Below are 22238 nucleotides of genomic sequence, written 5' to 3'. Positions count from 1 at the left end.
AGACACCTTCTTTCCTCTATATGAGAAAAAACTTTCATCTGTGGAAAATCATACAGAGCTTGCAGGATTGTTGAAGGCTGTGACTGAGGTTACAAGGAGACAGACCAAGGTGAGTGAAAAATAATATTTGGGTTTTCCCTGGGGCTGCCCCTGGGGAGCTGTGCCACCTCGCCCAGTCAGCCCCAAAGGGGAGGCTGTACCTCCCTGATGAGGGACCTGCAGGGGTCAGAATTGGATCATTTGTTGTGAGCAAGAGAAGATGCAAGAGAAAACATGGTCTTGACCTACTTGTTATTTATAGTAATTCACATTGGTTTAAAAGCCTGAAAATCACTCACTTTGCTTGAATTTGGAGTGAGCTGGCCAGTGGAGTGGTTGGGTTAGAGGATCTTCAGCAGACAAAATGGGGCTACAGCAGCACAGGCTGCTGGGAATGCAGCCTGCCTACTGGGTCCCAGCTCTTGCAGCAGATCCTGGTGAGCTGAGGAGGAGATGGATCACAGCTCCTCCATGGAAGCAGCAGGATGGGGATGCAGACATAGGTGAATAACAGCAATTGAATCTGTGAGCTAAATTGAATTTTAAAGTTGTCTAAATGTGCTGTATTTTAGTACATGCTTTATTTTTTAGTTATTTTCTGCCCAGAGGCATAGACTTTTTTGAATGAGGCCATCATTGATTTGTGGGTGCTCAGAGGTTACCAGGATAACGGGCTGACAGCCCAGTGCCTCAGACACGCTCATGTTTGGTTTTGTAGTGCATGTCAAGGTCCCAAGGTTTCAAGTCAGATCCTTCAAGGGGTACCATTTCCAGAGCCCCAGCAGACCCAGCCAGTGCAGGATGGCACTGGGGGGAATTTGGCTCTTGACTGGACATAAACCTGCTCTGTACAACTCTGCCCTTCCTGGGTAGTCTCCATAAGCTTTAAAATAAGAATTGCTGGTGTCAGAGAAGGAGTTTTGCAGAGAAACTGGAGAAGGTTATCCACAGGGAGAGAAATTACCCACTAGAGAATGCCACAGAGTCACAAAATTGTGTGGTTGAGTGAAACACCAACCTCTGTGATGGTGGAATTGTGTATATACTTGATGAGTATTTATACTCCAGCTTTCTTCCTTGTAAATGAGTTTCTTATTGACTGAAATCTTCCCGCTTTTTGAGTTCTGTTCTGGATGGAAGGCACATTTCTTCAAAGGTTTGAGTCTCACCAATGACCTGTGACTACATTTCCACAGGAACTCTTCTGTGGCAGGCAGTGAAAGTTGCCACGTGCATTTGCAATTATGAACCTCTGGCTCCTTTGTGTCTTATCTTTTTAGGGAAAAATCCTTCATAATCTCTCAACATTCATAAGAAATGATGATTTTGTCAGACTGTATTAGAAATCACAGCTTTTGTTCAGGCTAGCTATATTGGGATGAAACCCTTCAGAAAGGAGAAGTTTCAGTTAATGAAATGTGACAGTTAAATAGCATTAGAGATTTCCTCTTCACCTGCAAGTATTTACCTGGGTATTTCTATCATAATAAATAATACAATATTTTCTGTTAAGAGATCGGATGGTTTTCACATGGGTGTTTTAGACAGCTATTTTTACATGTTTTTATGCAATTTTTGCAGGTTATCATAATCAGTATGAGGACAGTTTATAAGGCTCTGTGTTGTCCAGGTCTGTAATAGTGGTATAATATCAGCTTTGCTCCCAACAACATCAACCAATATTTTGCTGTGGCTAATGTGCAGCAACATCCTAGATGTTGATAATTATGACTGGTGCCACTGACTAACCTTCTAAAAGTAGCATTTTGATTTTTTTTTGCTGCACTGGGATGGCGGCCAGTTGGCCTCTGAAGATAGTTTCCATAGCTACTGTCCTACAGAGAAAGAAAATGCTGCCACAGCATTTTTCCTTTGCACCTTTATAGTTTTTATGCAAGCTGTCAAGACAATTAATTTTCATCAGATGTATTGGTTATTAGCTGTTAAACGCAGGGGGCATGGGTTGGTACATATGATGAAAAAGAGCATTGAACTAAGTAAAACATCAAGAGATTTCTTTATGTACGCAATATGAATGCATTTCAGATTTACAAAATCCCATTACTGCAGCATCTGATATGCCAAAATGCAATCTATGCTCAAATGACAAGGTCCTGAAACTGCTCAGGAATAAGCAAGCCTGGCACTGACTTCCACTGTTGTTTGTTGTTGGATGTTATGATCTAGATATTTAATTGCTTTTCAAAATTAAGTGAAAAACAAAAGCCTTGCCTCTCAGGAAAGCTCTCAAACTTTGCCTAGTTTAAAATAAAGACAATGTTATGTGCTTCTGTGCATAGAGGAGCATAAAAAGGGCAGTAAATAATAGAGCAGTATGGTGAGTAACAGTGAGCATTGAGTATGAGATTATTTCTTGTGGTTGGCATGGGTAATGTCTTCATTTCTTTCTGCAGTGAGGCTCAAGGCACGTTGTTTCAAAGTTGGGCTGGTTCTGGGAGTCATTAATGTGGTTCCATTACCACCTCAAACTGCACATTTCCTGTAGAGAGCTGAGGTAGAAATAAGTGTTTGAGTACTCAAATTGTAATATTTGAGCAATTTGTGAAAATTTATGACACCTTTTTTCATTTTGTGTAAAATAACAGGAGCAGCTCTGTCAGTGCTCTGCAATTACTGATCCTGCTGCTTTAATCTCTTCAGAGGCTGTAATGTTGGATCTCCCCAGGTTTGTCCTCTTCTGTGATGTCCAGGGAAAGTACACAGATGTTCCTGAATGGCTCTGTCCATAATCATTGATTTCAGGATCAAACCAAGTTTGCTTAGGAGAACCAGCACCAAAACGTGTATTAGAACTGGTGAGAACTCATTGACTTCAGCAGTGTTAAAACCCTAGTAAAAAGCAGACTGCTTTGTGGGAATACAGAAGGAGAGGTTGTGGAGGGAATTATAACAGGTATAGAGAGGATGGGCATTGAGTGGTACAGTTAATAAATAGGTTAAAGCATGGCTCTTTAGTGGGACTGTTTGGTGGTTGGCCAGGGAATTCCTGGGAAAATCCTCTTACCATTGAGAAAGGAGCAGATTTATAACCTAAATGAAAAAAATCCAGCCAGAGTGTGACAGTGGCTGGAAGTCTCTGCTGAATAGGCTAAAAGTCTGAAGAGTCAGAGGGAGTTTTGCTTTGTGGCAGGGACACAGGACAGGGTTTGATTCCCCTCCCTTTGCAGCACATCTCTCCCTGTGTGGTTTTTGGCTGGCCAGCTGGGCCCTGGCAGAGGGATGTGTGCCCTCCAGGGTGGCAGGAGGCAGTGGAGCAGAGGGGCTGTCATTAAAAGCCCATCTGGGGGATTGTGGCTGGCCCTGGAGGAATGTCCTGCAGGTCCTGCTGAGCCACTGGGGCTTCCAGCAGGTGCTGCCCGACTTGTCCTGCTGGCACAGGGAGCAGGGCTGAGCCTCTGGGCTGCCAAGGGCTGGTGAGCCCCAGCCTGAAGTAATTTCTAAACCCAGCTGATCTCCAGCTCCAGATATCCCACTCCATCATTGTCCTGCCCTTAGAAATCCAGGCTGCTTGTTTGTCTGGGGTAACACAGCTGATTAAATACATGTCAGTGGAAATGGGCTGACTGAAACCAGCCATCTGGCTGCCTGGTTAAAGTGTTAAATTACTGCTTGGTATGATGGGCATCATCTTCTAGTGGTCTTAAATACTCTTCTTCATTAATACTTTTGACTATCAATACCTGTCTGCACTGAGAAACATTTTCCTCATAGAAGAAGAGGTGATTGGTATTGTTGCAGGTAATGCTCCAAAAATATTGCTTCTTTTAAAGAAAGAATGTCTTTGGGAAACTGTGTAGACTATGATCTCTGTATAGGGGAAAATAGAAATTATTCCCCACCTATCTAGAAAATAAATTGTTTTCTCTATCTGTAACCTGCAGCCCTGAGAAATTGGAAGCTCAGGGTTTTTAAACAAAGCTGTAATTTTATAGATGCACACAGAAGCACTGTCTATATGTAGGTACCATTCTTCATAAATGGTTTCACAAGACAGTGCTGGGGAAAGTACCTGTTGGTAGAGCTCATATACCTTGAGAGTTTATCCTTTTCTATCCTTTCCTTATCTTTATCTGAGGCTGGAAAAAGCAGCAGTATGCTAACTAAAATAATTTTGAATTTAGCATGCGGCTTTATTACCATCTAAAACACTGGAATGTTGTGATGCCAAGAGCTTTGCAGAGGCCAGGGAAGTGCTGCTGGTGCTGGCTTTACCTTTGTAGGGTAAAGACTTTGGTTTAGGGCAAGGCAACACCTCTGTGTCTGAGTCATGCCTGCTCACCAAAAACATTTGATGAAGGGATGAATGTGTGAGTATTTTGTGCAGGAAGATATCCTAGCATTTCATTTCCGTGTGAAATTGGATGATAACAGCTTTCAGTGTCAGCTGTGAAAACTGTTTTTGTGGGATGTGCAGTAATGAGCAGGTGTAATAGGGAAAGATACACAACCTAAAAACATATGGGCTTTTTCTGCTTCACTAAAAAAATCCCTAACTTGTCTTCTAGATAACCTCCAAATGGCAGATGAAACTAATTAAGACAATATCTTGTTAAGGAAAATATGTCAACATGGAAGTGTCTCAGCGCATGCAAGTCTGCTGGTTCTTGCAGCCTGGTGAAAAAGGAGAAGCAATTCTATTTTGCTTTGGGGACTTTTGGGGAGGAAAGTGAACCCAAACATCTCTTAGATATTGATCCCCCGACTTCTGGCCACCTGTATAACAACTTAGACCATTAGTAACATATATTTCTGTGCAGACAAGTGCTTCCAGCTCTTTATGCAGTCTTGTAAATCACTGTGAAAAGCCACAGTTACAATTTTGCTAATGAACCCAGGGAATGGAGGAGTTTGCTCCTGTTGGTTTTCTCTAAGACAATTGCTGGTTATTGGGAGTGGATGTTAAAGTAGGTGCTTGTTGCTGCCTCATTCTGACCCTTTTATTATTAAAATAAGGTAAGGAAATTAAGGTAAGCTTGGGTTTAAGCAGAAAAACCTCAAGGTACCAGTGTATGAATTTTCTCTCAGCTGGTTTGATCTTATGTACTAAAGGCATGGCCATGATGTGGGAGATTTACCTATAAAATTAATTACCTGTTTTATATGTGTCTGTTTTAATTCCTACTCTAATAACCTGGATACTTAAAGTGTAGTTCTACTTTATGATCTCTAATATCAAAGAAATTTAAAATCAAGATTAGGGTCACTTACTTAATTGGAAAATGCCCTTTATTGGATTTATTTTCTTGTTACAGCTTTTGACTGCAGGATTAAATTCTGAAATGATCAATACCTTGATTTGAAATGGAGCTTTTCCTGATTCTGTAAATGAAGTAATCCTTGTGGTGATGCTATGTGAGCACTGTGTGATTTTTATTTTGCTTTCTGCCAAAGGTGATGTAGCTGGCTGTGGTGATGACTGTAATAAGTTATTTCAGAGCACAGTTCATTACCCAGATACAATGCATCTGCTGTGGAAAATTGCAAAGAGCTTTATTCAAACATCAAATGATTTCAAAACATGCTTTTTTTTTGCTGAAACTGGAGAAATGTGGAATTGCCTAAGTGTCTGGTTGACATTTGAACTGCTGAAAGCATTTCCATTTTAATACTTCAGACAGTTAGTATTTCTTAATATACATTTAATATATTTGGAAATGCCTGAACACTAACACATCTTAATCCTTATTCATCCGTATCTTTTAAATGACTTGTTTTGTTTGCTGAAGTTGAACTTCCATTGAAGTTGATGCTATTTGAGCTCAGAGAAGCTGGCCTCATTCACAGAGCAGAGCTGGCTGCTGTCCTTGGGGAAAATGAGATAAAATGCCCCAAGAGGGTTTCATTTGTCTGGGGTTTCTTAAAGGTGTTTGCTTCCCTGATTCAGGTTATAAACAGAAAGCCTTTTTTTAAGATTGTGTTTACTTGTAAAAAGATGACAGTACACTCTTTTTGTAGTAGCATTTTCAGTCACATCACAAATAACTGAAAAAGTTCTAAGTAACAGTTCTGGCCCAGCTTTGTTGAGCTACTAGCTGAAAGGACAGACAGTACTGAGCTTTCACCTGATAATGTTTTGTCATTTAATATTCAGAGAGCAGGGCTTGAGATGTACTGAGGCAAATTCAGAGTACCACATGTTGAATTTTTTAACTGAGCTCAGTAAAACAACTTGAACAACACAAGTGGATCTTTGTGCCTGTTGTGCCTGTTGCTATTCAGTCTTCCCTGTTTTATTTCTAGTAGTGATTTGACAGTATGAGAATTTAAACGCCTTCATAAATATAGGAATACTGCCATCGCCCCACTGATATGTCTGGATTTCATTTTCAGTGTTGTTAAGTGTTACACTGGTATATTATGTGGTAAAACTGCCATTGATAACTTAGTTTCTCCATCTCTACTTGAACATGTTGGGAAGTGTTTTGCATATATTGCCATATGCTGCTTCCATTATTTAAAGTGACAGCTGTAATTTCTCTGGTGGAATTAGGCTGTGTGCAGGGCTGTGTGCTCACTACAAACACTGCTCTTTGAGGAGAGCTCTCAGGCTGGGCTGAGCTCCCTGTAGAGCCACGTCCTTTCAAAAGCAAAGCTTTTCTTCTTCTCTTCTAGGTCTACTGAGACAGAAAAGCTTGAGTTTGAGGTTTCAGTTAATCATCTAATTTGTCAAAACACGTAATCAGCCAGAGGCCACTGCCTTTGACTTTATCTAGTCTTCTTTTATAGGCAGAATGATAGAAGAAACAATTATATCATTAGCATGGAACTGATTTTATTGCTATAAGGCTGCATGAATATAAATTTGTGTGTTGGGTTACTGAAGGACACTTCAAAGTGATTTTCAGCATACTGCTTGTTTTCTTTCTGGCCTGGTGACATGTGGTGTAGAGAACATTTTTTTTTAAGGCACATGTTCCTTAGTCTGGGGGAGGACAGTGGGAAGTCCAGAAGTTTATAACTTTTTCCAAGGAAGTTTGTGTTACAGGATCACTTTAAATTAAAAAAAATCCTTCTTATTAGTTTTCATCTGTTTTTCTCTTCACAAAACTGTAGCTTATCCAAGTCCACAGAAATTTATACAAAAGTCTGAATTTCTTTCTCTTTTGAAATCTTTGCATTCAATAAAGAGGATCACATTCCTGAAACTGAAAACTAAGCGGCCATTATTGCCTGTTGGTAAAACTTTAATATGTTTGACATAGACGAATAAGAAATGCTCTCAGAAAATAATTATTTCATTTATTTCATCTGTCACTTGCTGAGAATCCTATTGGAAGGCACCTGCAGGGGCTGTGTCAAAAGTGCTGTATCCAAAAGTGTAATCTCACTGTTCAGATTGTTTGATTTTCTGTATAATGATGTGAGAAGAAATTCTCTTGTATCTCAGGTGGGTTGGTAGGGGACAGCAGGGATGGGTTACAACTGAAAACACTACTCCAGGGGCCTGATCTGAGTTTCAGCTCCTTTGGCCTTAAAATGTAGGCAGTTCCCAGCAGAATCCTGTCCCCTGACTGAGTAGTGTTTCTGGGTCTTTTGCATTTGCACCACCAAGAACAGTATTCTTGGTGGTGCAAAATGAGATTACAAGAAAAAAAAAACAAAAAGAAAACAATAAGTAAAGAAAATTACTCTTTCTGACCAGGTTTTATCTTTTTTAGTATTTCCTCTGTGAGTGGAAGGTCATTGCAGATTTGTTAGTCATTTATACCAAAATATCTTAAGTATTGAACAATTGTGTAAACACAAGTCAAGAGAAAGTGAGCAAAGTATAAAAATCACTTTGGTCTTGTTTCTTATCCACATGGGTTTTATACAGTATTTCAGTGTTCACTTAGAACAGGACATGAGTGACGTCCAGGAGGTTATAGAGTGTGCAATAAATTTAGCTCAGAGAGAAAAAAGATATAGCAAATGCAGCCTGTTAAGAAGACCCTAAGTCCTCATGCTGTGGGCTTTCTGCATGGATAGAAACACATCTCACTGTGTAACACCTTTCTTTAAAAAGAGATTACAAAAGATACCAGGAATTGTTGTGATGATCTGGGAACAAAGGAGTGGAAAACAGAGGTAAGAGGTCAACCAGTAATGAAGCAAAATGAGGTATCTTCTTTGAACTGTAACAGCAAAAGTGAAAAGATTTGTAGAGAGCAGGGAGGAAAATCTTTCTGAGCATTCTCACAAACAAATGAGAACTGGGTGTATCTCTTGGGCAGAGCCAAAGGAAAGCTAGTTATGAAGAAAGCAGTGGGATCTAAAAGTTTGCTTGAGCTTAGTATCCAACACGATGAATTTGGTGTTTGTGCCTTTACACCCATTTTCCTTCAGTGTTGGGTTTTATCCTTTTTTTTTTTTTTGTGTAAAAATGTATTTCTGCCTTTATTTCCTTAACATACAAGAGGTGGCTTAGGGGTGTGTTTCTGGGATCCCTGGTTTACAGACCCAGTTGCCCATAGTCTTCACCACTCTTTAGGAATTTGTTGGTTTTCTAAAGATGGTAATTTACTGCCAGGATGTGGAATCAGTACTTTGCATGAATGTTACCCACAGAATGTAAAAGTAATTTAGATTAGGACTAACCAAATACTTTCTGGTTCTGGTAAAAGGTTTGTGTGGAAGGAATAGGTGCTGTGAGAAGTCACAGCAGTGTACTGACATTTCTTGCTGTTAGTTTATAAAAAAATGTTTCCATGATTTTCAGCTTTATGTGAAACAAGAGTTCTGACTTCATTTTCATAGAGGACAACCATATAAATTTCAGCTAACACCCTCTCAGACAGCCTCAGGGGATACGACGGAAGGAGTGAGAATTCTTCCGTGCTTTGATGCATTGGTTGGGAAAGTTACACTCCTGTTAAGTGTGATGCATTTTATGTTAATAAACAAAAGATCATTAACTGAAGACTGAAGTGCTGCCAATCCTGAATCTTTCATGAGCAATAAATTCTCATTAAAAACCCCCTAGGGAAATGCATGTCCTTTCAAAAGAATTTCCACAGCACATCATCCCCATGTGACAAGTCTCCAGAGAAAAAATTTATACGAGGAAAAGTGATTGGGGGAATTTCTTAGCTCAACTTCCGAGTCCTTTGCAAAAAGAAAACCTTGTTTGCTTGTTTCTTCCTTTGTTTTTCATTTTCCAAGGTCATCTTGTATGCAGGCTCAGTGAAAAAAATAATTCACTTCTGTTAGAAATGGCTGACGGGGTTTGGGTCACCAACCAAGGAATTCATCATATAGCAGGGGATAGATATCTTCTGGATTCAAAAGAGCTGCTTAAGAAAAAAGCCCCAAAACATAAGTAAACCATACAGTAAAAATGGTATAAATCTGTATGCTGTAAGGATCTGACACTGCAAACTATCCATAACACCCCAACCAGGAACACAAGGACTGAGACTCTATCTGGTCTAGAGAAAGGCTTGACCCACATTAAAACTGAGCAGCAGACAGAGAGATGAGAATTTACACAGTCACAAGCTGGGAGACAGTGCTGAGAGCAATGGCACTGAGGAGGAACAGCTTTGCTTGCCCTAGCAGGAATTCTGGGCATGACCTGCTGGTTTGAAATCTGGAGTAGAGGAGAAGTGCTGAATGATGTGCTCAGGGCAGGCAAGATGGGAGAGCTGCCCTTACACAGAGTGGTTGCTATCTGGTCCTTGCTCTGTCTCTTCTTTCTTGAATGTGCATTAAAAAATACACATTAAAAAAAATAATCTTCTGATAGCTCTATGGGCAGAGCTTCTCCATTCACATATCTGCTGTTCCTTTCCATGTCACCGGCTTCATCTAAAAGCAACATCTGCTTCAGCAGCACCTTCCTTGTGTTGGTGGCTGTTGTGTCACCAGGCCCATATCAGCTCTGCTGAATAGCCCAGTGTCACCAGCTTTGGTACTTCCAGCAAAGAGAGCAGGTGGTTTTGGGGATTAGGCCCAAAAAAAGCATCTTGTAGGGGTGAGCAAATCCATGCAAAATTTGCCCTGCTAAAACCTTAACTTTGCTTTCTGGTAAATGCAAGGTTTGCATAATGCATGGGCTATTTAATTTATAATGTGAAACCTTGTACTTTACATGTATTTCAGAGTTCAGTATTCTGGTGCTGTTTACTTGGTGTTTCCTGGCACTTGGGTTTTGATGTTTCATACTTGAGGAGGTTGCATTCAGGTTGATGGCCAGATGTAACTCCCTTGCCTGCTGCAATTTACTGCTCTGTGTTGGGGCTGTTTATGAAAAGAAGTCTGTAAGTATCTCCACTACTCTCTGCAGACTCTAGAGATGGGTAGAAAAATGTGGGGTTTTCCCTCCATTTTTGTATTTCTAGAAAACTAATTTTTGTCTTCTTTGGTCTGGAATCTCTGACCAAAAGAAAGGCTTCAGAGGAATATATCTGAAAAAAGAGTTGCAGTTGAATGCATAATCTCATGAATAATGGTCATAAAGTGAGACGCTCCAGGAGATTTTTAAAATGATTGCTTGGTATAATTCATAATTATCTCAATGATTTGGCACTGTATCACACAGACATTAATCTTTTATCCTCCACCTGAATATGTGCATAATGAGGGGGGAAAAATAATTTTCTTCCTATTTTTTTCTTAGTCAAGAATCTGCATTGATTGTGGTGGTTGATACCACATTCATGTCTTGCTTGGTGGCTCTATTTCTTGTCATTCTAATTATTTTGCAGTTACTAATGAAAGTTATAAATAAAGTTTTTTCTCTTCACTTGATGTTTTTTCTGCATCAGCAAGGTTAAAAACCATTTCAATGTTCAAAAGAAAAAAACCCATTTTACACTTTGGGTCTAGACCTCCTTAACTAGTTTGTTTTTGCCAAAAAAGGTACAAACTTTAAAGGTGGGCAGTATTGTGGAGTCAGTGCTAATAATGAAAGAAGACACTCCAACATTAATAAATAGATAAATAGAGATATTTATAGATAAATAGATATATTTAAAATGTTGTCTGAAATACCAATGAATCATTAAAGTTTCCTGCCTTGCACTCATAATTTCAGTGCTGAAAAGAAAGAAATATCAATGAAACAATAAAGATTGCTAGTGTGAGAGAGGATGCTTGTGTTAAAAATGCATTGCTGCCTGTTCCCATGCTCAGGCTCAGAGGAGGGGAATTTCCCTGCTCAGGTGTCCGTGCTGGGAGAGTAATTTGTCATGGAAACAATTCAGGGATAATCTGCCATGGACTCCTGATAACCTTTCCTTTCTTATTTCTTTGCCATAACCGTCTCACTTTTTAGCCAAAGACAATGTTTTTGCTTTTATTATGAAGGCTCTGCCCTCATGATGTTCCTCTCTTTTTCTCCTCCTTTCTGACTTGTTCTACCACGATTTCTTCCATGACATTTCCATTTGGTGTCTTGTTTGGATGCTTCTGGAAAGTAACTAGATGGTTGTCTTTGAACTTCTTCAGATTAATGTACATGAAAATCCACTAGAAATTGGTGAGGACCCCATGAGGATTGCTGATCCTTATTTTAAATTATAGTTATAATTTTCTCTTTCCTTGCTGTTAGTGTCACCCAAAGAAAATACAGCTTAAGTAAGTTACTACCTGTTTCACTTGTCCGGATTTGACAGAATCATGTCTTATAGAAGAGAAATTTAATGTAAATTGTATTTTCTGTAGACTTATCTTTTATTACCAATAAGTTAGCAGTGAATAGGAGCTGCTCCTCGCTGGTGGCTCATCCTATCTTTCCTGCTTCTGCCTGACAGCATTAGTGCTTCCATTATTGTAACTCCAGTCCCTGCGATTATTGTAAAAGCAGTTAAATAAAGCCTGTACTTCGCTCACCTTTAAATTTGCAATGAATATCTTTTTGTTGGGGATGACTCCTTTATTGGCAGACCTGGCTGAGGCACTGAGGCTCTGGAGCCCAGTTCCACAAGGCTCTGACATTTAGGGAGCAGTGAGGAAGGAGCCTCGCTGAGCGCCGCGCCCGCAGTCGGAGCTGAAAGAGGCGCGGGAGTTCACTGCAGCCATTCCAGCCTCAGCTCTTCCCCTGTCACATCTCATCCATCCCATGGGGTCAAGCCTGGTCAGCACTCGGATGGGAAACTCCCTGGAAAACCAAGAGCTGAGGGAGGCTGGGCACAAACTGCATCTCTGCACAAAGCAGCACCCTGCCCCTGGGTCAGTTGTTAGCACCGTGCTATGTTTAATCCGTGTTTGATGGGGTTTAGTTGTGTCTTTTTCTGGTTCATTGTAAAAAGAATGCTGTGGCTATAAATAATGATATAGGGGGAAAAAAGTTAAGGAGAAGTCATTTTGATAGGTGGTAGATAAGGAGTGGTTCCAAGGCACAAGGACGCTTTGCAAATTCGGATTCTAAGTCTCTGTCTGTCTTCTGTTTGCTTTTTCTCCATGAGAACAAAGTATTTATTCACCTTCTGAATCTCACAGCAATAGTGTAGAGTGAAAATTTGGTTGGGATTTCTCTGCTCCAAAATAGCCTCCAGAAGGCATGGAAGGACTCACTGGAATATGGCTTGGCCTCTGTGCTTGGTCACCAACAATAAAACAAATGTTCATTGTATTTTCAAAGCTTGACTTTGTCAGTGGTGATTTGATGGCTTTTCAAATAGTCAAAGTTATAAAATGACAAGGGAAGGTGGGCTTCACTTTGTGGTGCATGATGCTTCTAAATGAAATTGCTTCCGAGTGAAAATTCCAAGACAGGATGAAACACGAAGAAAGCACATTCCTGTTCTTGAATAAAAAAAGGTGGGTAGAGAAACAAATTAGTAACTTAGAAGCTTCATACCTATTGAATTTTGTTGTGCAGAGAAAATTAAAAAATTGCTTGGAAAATAGGAAAAGTTTGAAATCTTCATCAATGTTGACACTTTTTGAAAATATAAGAGCTGTCAATGCATTCTTAAAGGTTGTGGGGCTGATCAGGACAGGAAAGGACAGGGTCAGGGTGGATGCAGCCCCTCTCCCAGGGGATCATAGGGCTTAAAGTTTGCTGAAGCATTAACTTAAGTTTCAGATGATATTTCTGAAATATTTCCCGTTCTTTTTGAGTCTTGACTGTGTTCTTCATTAAAGATAAAATTACATTTCATCATTAAAACAGTACTTAATTACTGTTTACCACTGAAAATATATCCTGGTTCTGTATAGCTTAGGTCTTGGCAAATGGTTATATTGCAGCACAATTTTACTTTATTCAGAAGCTAATTTAAGTAATAGCTTTTTTTGTTAGATGGAGGTGCAAAACCCTATATCTGGCAGTTTCTGAATCTGAGGTTTCCAAATAAAAATGAAGATCAAAGTTTGGGAAGCTGAAGTACCCTGCTAGTACCCTGCAATACAGAAAGAACAACTGAGAAAAACGGATGGACCCAGTGTGGCTTTTATTGTGGTGCTTGATCTGAGGAGGTGTGCTACCACATCAGGAGGTGTATCAACATTTGTTCAGAATTAGGGGATCATTCTGATAGTTCTGATAATTAGGTAGGGGCTTGTGCCTGAATTGTCTTCCCTGCCTCTGTCCTGGTGGATGGGGAGAAGCTGGAGCAGGGCAGCTCTGTGGTGGAGCCCTGAGCTGTTACTGTCACCTGATACAGCGTTTCTTTTGTCTGGCAGTTGAATGAGTCAAACCTGGTGGAAAAGGACAGTGAAGAAGGAATTTTAGTCTAAGGAGAATTCTGAATATGCAGAATTATTTAGCACATTTGTGTTTTTCTTGGACTAAATGGGCTTTCCTCAAACTGTTGTTTTTTTAGAACAAGGTACTGCAGTATCTACCAGCGATACTGAGATTTGAAATGTGTCTTTCTTCCATGCACACACTGGCTACTTTTGTGCTTGGTTCCATCTGGAAAGGATATAATTGAATCTTTGTTTGGCTTCTTTAATTATTTCTTTGCAAAGTCCTTGGCTGGGAATTTTGCCACTTACAATACAAATATTCAAACCTAAGAGCATAAACTGTGCTTTCAAAGAGCATTTTTGTAAACCTTTTATCGTTTGGAGATTTTTCAAAAGAGAACATGAGACCTCCTCAATGAACATGTTTTAATTTTTTTAATCCCCAGAGAAGATTTTGTTTCCTTGCAGGTTGGCTTTAGTTGCTAATTAACTTTGTTAATTAAACATGCTATAGGGATGAAACATGCTTGATTAAAAATAAATAAAACCATATAGCAACAAAGTGATGCTACTGTTTTTTCCTATTTAAAAGCTTAGATTAAAAAACAAGATTAACTTTGAAGCTGCATGTCAAATGTTCTTTGCATTTGAAACATCTTAAAGCAGCTAAAATCTTATGGTTTTTGCAACTCAATCATAGCAAAATGTTTATTCAGTCGTGACACCATGTTAAAAATGGGGGCTGAGAGTAGTCACTGAAGGTGCTGCCTTAATCAGAACTGACTGAGATGGTGGATAATAACCACAGGGTTTATTTGGTCATCCTTAGACATGAAGGTCCTTGTTTTTTCCTGTCATCTATCTCATATGGAAACTTCCAACACTGCAAATTAGTTTCAAATGCTGTTGGCTTGTGCAGGGAGTCTGAGCACGTTCCTTGCCCTGCACACCGGCATGTTTGTGTGGAGGTGGTGGGAAATGGCTCACAGCAGGCAGTGGGCCAAGTGCATCCCTGACAAAGCTCAGGAACGGCCTCAGGGATGCTTGTGGTCCACAGACATGCTGAGCTGCTGCCACTCATCCTGCCCAGAGGAGGGAAACCATCTGATGGTCTGGCTGTGAGTCCACAGCTCCTTCACCTGGGGAGCGCAGGTGGGAGGGAGGAAGCAGGAGCACAAAGTTTGCTTACCTCAAAGCTGGCTATTTGTAGACAGTGTTGGAAAAGTTGTCTCTTCTGTACCCACTATGGCACCTTTTTTTTTTCCCCTCCTCTACATAATAGTCAGGTTTCTTTTTCATTTTCTGCTATTTAAAAGTGGTTCTGTTCCTAACAGCAGCAATGCTATAAACAAAGTTAGAGAATGCTTTGCTGTCCTTCACTGGGAAAATTGCTAAGAAAACCCTTTGGGAATGTCAGCCAGGATCCTCACCCAGACAGGGAATACCTGGCATTGATGGAGGAGCCTCCTTTGTGAATGGACCTTGAGTGAAATTTATTCTCATAAAATTCCAGAAATGTGTAACTGATTCCATGTTGGAGTTAACATGGAGTAAGGGAAGTAGGAGTATTCCTGATGTAGGAGACGTAGCTAAATAAATCTCTCCAGACCACTGGCAGGAAGTGCATGGAGGAGTGGTTTGTGGGGGGTTTGTTTATTTTCCCCCACCCCCCACATATTTTCTCATAAAATAGCTTTAGGCATTTGTTTTGCAATTAAAAGGTCAAAACCTCCTCAAAGGGAATACTTGCTTTTTCCACTAGAACATATTAGGGCACTGAAGCAGTGCAAAAATGCAAGGGGCTATTTCCAGCAGATGAACTAAACCCTAAAAATAGGATTAACCAGTTTTATAATTTGCCTGTGATGGTATCTGAGCAAGGAAGGGGGGAAGTGGTACGTGTGTTTTAGAAGATGAGTTTAGGACACCTATGTTAAGGCTCTTGACTAATTGCACTTCTCAATTTTCCATAATTTTTCGCATTTGCCAAAGAGGGTCTTGATATCATGCTGGAGAACGCAAACACAATTTCTACAAGGCTGTGGCCGTGTTATCTTCAACTTTTGCTGATATTCAGTGCTTTCAGCATCATCCCTGTTTACAGATCAGGATTTTGGCAATGCCTGGTGCTAATCTGATACCCACAGTTGTTGGCTGTATGAGGAATGCTGAGGGGTGCTCAGTGACAGAGACTCAGCTTAAACACCGCATCTTCTGCTGAAATGGAGAGGGGGCCTGGTGCAGTGACCCAGGCATTCACTGAGCTGTGGCTGAGTGACAGGAGAGCTGTCATTCCACAGGAATTAGGCAGGCACGTGCAGATTCTCCTCATCAGGAATGGTTCCTGAGAAATGGTTTAAAGGCTACTTTTTTTTCTGCAGGTTTGGGAATGAAATACCATAGAGCAGTTAGTTTTCCATGCTGGATGAGACTGACCCAGTCAATGATAGGAGCGTTTTTTGAGCCTGGGTCCTACTTCTTCCCTGGCTTGGCACTTTTGGGGGGTTTTTGGGGGATGAAGTTTCCCCAGGCCATACAATGGGAAATGATCTTTCCTTTTCAATCTATGCTAATCACTCCTTTTCATTTCTTTCTTACAACTTTTCAGTGTACTTGAAAATGTGTTGTGGTTGCCAAATCCTTAATTAAACAAATTAACTATTAGTTGAGTCGAGCCAAATATTTGTATAAGGATCTTATATGAAAAAAGGCTAATTAAAAAAAAATCTAATAATTCAGTAGTTGCAAAATGCATCACACTGTGTTTATATATAGAATAGATGGTTTTAATTTCAATTTTATGCGTATATTTATTGATGATGCAATAAATCTGGCGTGTGTTAGTATGGTGCAGAATAAAGCTGATGTGCAGGGCTATAGGAAAATAAATAACACAATCTGATTTGCACAGTCTGCTTCCATATCACCAGCATGATGAGCTGCTTTGTTGTTTGAATGAAGCAAATGATGTTTGGATTCAGCTGATTTATTGACAGCTCTGTCAAACTGCCATGAAATGAAATAATAACACAACCACCAGATACTGCAGGGGAGCAGAGGGAGGAGAGCGGGGCCTGCCGGGGGTTACCCCAGCGATGTGCAGGAATGCACAGGCAGGAATGGGGGAGCCAGGGGAGAATGAACTGCTGCTCACAGGCTTTTCTTTCCTCAGGGAGAAGCTGTGTGTGGCTCGGCTGCAGCGGGAGGTTGCCCAGAGTAAGAGCGAAGGAGCCATGGTAAGCTGTGCCTACTCACTGCTTTGCAATCCTTGTCTTACTCACCTTTGGGCTGGCTGAAGGTGGTCACCAGAGTGTCCAGGTCTTGGACACAACAAAAGGTTTCCAATTTACGGCATAAATTGGCATAAAGGTGAGGAAAATGTTCATAAATGTGAGGAAACTCAAGGCTTTGCTTCCTTGGAAAAGCCATGGGAGAGAAAAGCTGCTTCCATTCCTCACTGGAATTAGAAGCAAGGCAAGCACAGAAAGGCAATTTCAGATCAAAAAGCAGTAGATTTACTTGCCTGTGAAATCTTAGCCAACCACAGAAAAATGAAAGAACACAAGCATGGAAGCTTAGAAAAACCCCTCAATCTGATAATTTTGTAAATCATGTAATGCTCCTTGTATCTTCATTTTTTGTGTACCAATTCATGAGATTAGCCTTGTGAGCAAAAGATGAAATGGCAGATTTTTAGTTGACCACAAACCTCAATTTATAGAGTGCCTTATCTCTTCAAAACAATTTTCTTTGGGAGCTAACATGTGCTGAGTGTGCTTAATTACTTAATATCTGAGGAACTGTTTCCATCTGTTAAGGAGTTTGTTTGTCCCTGTCTTCAGATAAAATGTCTTAAGCTTCCATGGGTTAAAGCAGACTTGTTCAAAAACCTTAAAACCCAAACTATCCCCTTGAACATATGTGGAAGTGCCACTGATCTGAGTGATTGTACAGTTGGCTGTGAAAGACTTTGGTGGTCCCAAGTTTGTTTAACTTTGTGGGGAGCAGCTGTAGCAGCTCTGGGGAGGGGATGCTCTGTGAACTGTGTGCTGCAGGGTCCTTAAAATCCCACGTGCCTCCAGTGAGTGCCATTTATAAACCCTTAGTGATTAACATGGTGAGGTGAGGTTTGGAGGGACCTAAGTGCCAAGTGGGAGAAACCAGCTCTGGGTTTATTGCTCTCACCATGGCCCCAGATGTGCCCAGCCCAGCTGTGGGAGCCGCTGCCCGCTCCCACCCAACACCACCCCCATGTTCCTGGCCTTGGGATCTGCAGCATGGCTGGGCTGGCCACAAGGAGACTTTGGGATGGGGTTTAAGCAGTTGAGAAGCCTGGCCCGTGGGTAATTTATGAGAATGGGCACAAAAGTCTTGGAGGAACTGAGGAACAAACTTTTATCAGGTAAAGTTGCAACCCAGGAGTCCATGACTGAGATAAAATTCCTGCTGCCTCCAGGAGGAATTTTGCCTGAGGAAGAATGGCAAAGATCAGGCATTGGATTTGCAATTGCATTTTAGTTTTCAGTGTAAATAAATGTCAAAATCTGGGAAGAGCTGTTTACTCTATTTGAAATATTTCCTTTATTTTTTTTTTAACTAGCATTCCCTTGGAGGCATAGCAGTAATATAATATATTGAGTGTAAAATATACTTAGTGGGATAATCCCATACGATATGAAATGAGCAATACTGATTAACCTTCTAGAGCTGCTGAGGCTTTTGGTATGTGCACCCCCGTTGTTGTGTCCTCTCTTGCCTGTCAGACACTTTTATGCCTTTCACTATGGGTTTGTGGATCACTTCTCTCTGTAACCAGGATATAATTTTGTATGATTTGTTGAGAGGCCAAATGTTGTAACCCATTAGGAGCTGACAGGTAGCTCTCTGGGGGCGCAGTCTTCCCCCAAGGTAAATACTGGGTCGTTTTTTCCCTCTTCCCTGAGGGTAATATGCACAATTATCCTGAGCTAGAGCCAGCGCGCCTGTAGAGACGATTGCTTTGAAGCAGTTGATGTATGGAAAGTTCTTTGTGTCTCAGAGCTGGTGATTTTAATATGAAACACAGCAGTCATTAATTAACATTAATGAACTTGCGGGACTGTGAGCAGTGTGAGAGCAGCGAGGGTCTAAGGGCTGGAGCATTTGAACCCAGGGGAGGCCTGGGATTAAGAAAGTCGTGGAGCCGCATTCCCAGGGCGAGGAGCCGGCAGCGCATCCTGCCTTTGGAGCAGATCCTTTCCAAAGTAGCAGATTCTTTCCAAACACTTGTAGCCAAATTTCGGCGAGGGATTGTGAGCTAGCAAGCCCTTGGCAAGCAGGGGGCTCCCTCCCGAGCAGCACTGGCTGCCAGCAGCCTGCCCGCAGGGTGCCCAGCCTGTGTGCTGCTCTGTTCCCTGTGATGGGCATCCCCCGGGGACAGCAGGCTGGGCAGGGCCACCAGCCAGCCACAGGGCGCCCGAGGGCCTGGCCATGCTGTCACCGGGATCAAAGCAATGGCATCCCCCAGCCTCCCTGCCAGCGACAGGCCACAGCTTTATTTAATCACTAATTAGCTAATCGCCTTTACTCGCTCCCGTTTGCTTTTTGTTTGTTGTGCTGGTTAGACTGGAGTGGAGGTTTTCATGGAACCAGCTCCTTTGTTTGGGAAGGGCACAGGTGACAGCACGTGTCACCTTTAGTGGCACCTCCAGTGCCTCGCTGGGTCTCGTGGAGGGCGTTCTTGCAGTGGGAAGCAAGGCAGGGAGCACAGGGAGCTGCCCTGCATCCTGAGAGCTGTGCAGGGCATCACACCAGCCTTTGGCAGGCTGGCACCTCATGTAACACCCACTAGCGTTTTCTACTTCTTTAAAAAAAACCCAATTATGGGTTTTGCTGGCACAGATAGGTCAGGAGGGTAAGAAGTGCCCACTTTATGTAAAACACATAAGGGTGTGTGTTTGTAAGGCTCGCTGGCTGGACAGTGTTCAGGCAGAAAGGGACCTGGGGGTACTGGTCAACAGCCAGTTGAATATGAGCCAGCAGTGTGCCTCGGTGGCCAAGAAGGCCCATGGCATCCTGGCCTGCATTAGGAATTGTGTGGCCAGCAGGAGCAGGGAGGTCATTCTTCCCCGGTACTCAGTGCTGGTGAGGCCTCACCTTGAGTGCTGTGTCCAGTTCTGGGCCCTCAGTTTGGGAAGGACGTTGAGATGCTTGAGCATGTCCAGAGGAGGGCAACAAGGCTGGTGAGGAGCTTGGAACACAAGCCCTGTGAGGAATGTTTGAACGAACTGGGGCTGTTTAGCCTAGAGAAGAGGAGGCTTAGAGGTGACTTTACTGCTCTCTACACCTTCCTGAAGGGAGGCTGTGGACAGGTGGGGATAGGTCTCTTGCACCGGGCAGCAACTGACAGGACAAGAGGACACAGTCTCCAGCTAGGTCAGGGAAGGTATAGGTTGGATATTAGGAAAAAAAATTTCACTGAAAGAATAATAAAGTACTGGAATGCTCTTCCCAGGGAGGTGGTAGAATCACCATCTCTGGATGTGTTTAAAAAAAGACTGGACATGGCACTTAGTGCTATGGTCTGGTTGAGGTGTTAGGGCATAGGTTGGACTTGATGATCTTAGAGATCTCTTCCAACCTCATTATTCTGTGATTCTGTAAGGGTGAACAGAGTCAGGGAGCAGGGAATGTGTGCCCTGTCCCTGTGGGTGCTGGAAGGACGTGTTGCAGTGGGTTTTCCCTGTCCTTCCCGCTTGAGTTCACCCAACACCCAGGAACCACAGCAAGGTGGACACGTACATAAAACCAGTGACTAATAAACACAAAGCATGTGCTGTAGAAGCTGCTTACACTGGGGTGGCTTTGCTCACAAAATGGGTCTGTGGATCTGTAAACATCTGGTGAGTGATGATGGAATGGATGTGTACAAGGAGAGGTTTTCCTGAGGCTGAAGATCAGGTGGTGTGTGCTGTGTGGTACCAGCGTGTGGGACCCACAGTGCTCCCCAAATAATTGGGCTTTTGCTATGTCCCAGAGTTACAGTTTTCCTGACTGATTTGTTACTGGAAGGTACTACAGAAGATGAAATGAAGATGCTTGCTTTCAAGACAAACATCACCAAAGCCATACAAGTAATCTTGCAATATGTTTGTATGGAAAATCTGATACCTCATATAGTGGATTATGTGGATTTTGACTTTAACTGTGAACTGAATCATTCAGGCTGAATACCTGACAATTGCTCAAGTTTCTTTATTTTATGAACCACCATCAGTAAATATTGATTTTTCACTATCAAAATGTGGAATTATTGCAAATACATCCATTGAAAGTTCCAGCAGCACTGACCCAGGATTGTTTGGCTCTTCCTGTCACTCATGGTCTTTTATTTCATAGTGTGCATGTTCACAATTTTCTTAGTCATGTCTCTTCTGACTCATCAAGGATGACTCTTTGTAAAGGAAATTGAGGTGATCAGTTCATCTGTGTACACTTCTCACTGCATTTGATGGGGACTGTGCAGGTGTCTGTAGTGACAGAGATCCCATTTTTAAAATAAGCAGCTTTCAAAGCAAATCACAAATTTATTTCAAAACATTCTGAAGACTGAAAACCACGTTAGTCATCAAAGTATTTTTATATATTTGAAGTGCATGAATTTGCACCTTTGGACACAAAACATGATGAGGAAAAGTGTGCATTGTGAAATTTTCTTAACAGTGAACAGTGCCAGGTTAGGGGAAAAATATGAGAACAGTAACAGTAGAATTCTTGTGGCAGAGTGTTGTTTTAGCAGAAACTAGTTTAAAAGCCTAAAATGAACCAAAAGGATATACAATCACATTTTGATAACTTGAATAAGTTTAATAATTACCCAGAAAAAAGTTACATTTTTTTATTTGATACCTTTATTTGTATCTGTGCTATACAGTTTTGTTGGTTTGTTCTTTCCATCCTAGTCCTTTAGTTCAACTCTGTTTTCCATTAGTTCAGTGGCCTGTAACCTACATAAAAGAAATTGTACCAGTCTGGCAATTTAGCTGTGAAGGTTAAAGTGGGATGCTACTGCCTTTTATATCTACATGGATTTCACTTAGGGTGGGCCCTAGGCTCTGATTTACCATGTGTCCTGCTGCGCCTTTAAGTGATGCAAAGTGATTATCATGGGCTCTTCCTGGTGCCCATCTATCCCACACCTGCACCCTTTTGTTGAAAACACACCATGTTAAGTGAATGTGAGCTCCCCACTGAATAGGTTTCCACCCTCTGGTAATCCTTCTGCATTAGATTGATTTATGAATGTATCAGATTCTTTGTTAGCATGTAAACCACTAATTAATTTAAAGCTCTCTGTGGAAAAATTAAAGCCCTGGTTAAGGCTTTCAACAGGCTCAGATGGTGCTAATAATGGAAAAACAAGTTATATTAATGAGTTTTGATGCGATCAGCACAATTCTTGCTTTACAAACAGTTTTTGCAGTAAAACAGTGGAGACTGCAAGTTTTTAAATAAAGAGTGGAAGAAATAAAAAAGGCTTAAAAAACTCGCAGAGTCAGTAACATGTCCCATTATTATAAGGAACT

General features: G+C 41.4%; 1 protein-coding gene across 7 annotated transcripts in view; it reads left to right on the top strand.

The window, feature by feature from the left end:
• NCKAP5 (NCK associated protein 5) overlaps positions 1-22238 on the top strand; it is a 378350-nt gene that overhangs the window by 164356 nt on the left and 191756 nt on the right. For all 7 annotated transcript variants that reach the window (XM_030952067.1, XM_030952070.1, XM_030952063.1 and 4 more), the window contains one exon: positions 16847-16910. In XM_030952067.1, coding sequence (XP_030807927.1) covers positions 16847-16910 — 64 coding nt within the window. The remainder of the gene's footprint in view (positions 1-16846; positions 16911-22238) is intronic.

Source organism: Camarhynchus parvulus, chromosome 7 (assembly GCF_901933205.1).
Source record: "Camarhynchus parvulus chromosome 7, STF_HiC, whole genome shotgun sequence".
In the NCBI taxonomy this organism is placed as follows: domain Eukaryota; kingdom Metazoa; phylum Chordata; class Aves; order Passeriformes; family Thraupidae; genus Camarhynchus; species Camarhynchus parvulus.
This window is presented reverse-complemented; position numbering and strand designations above follow the sequence as displayed.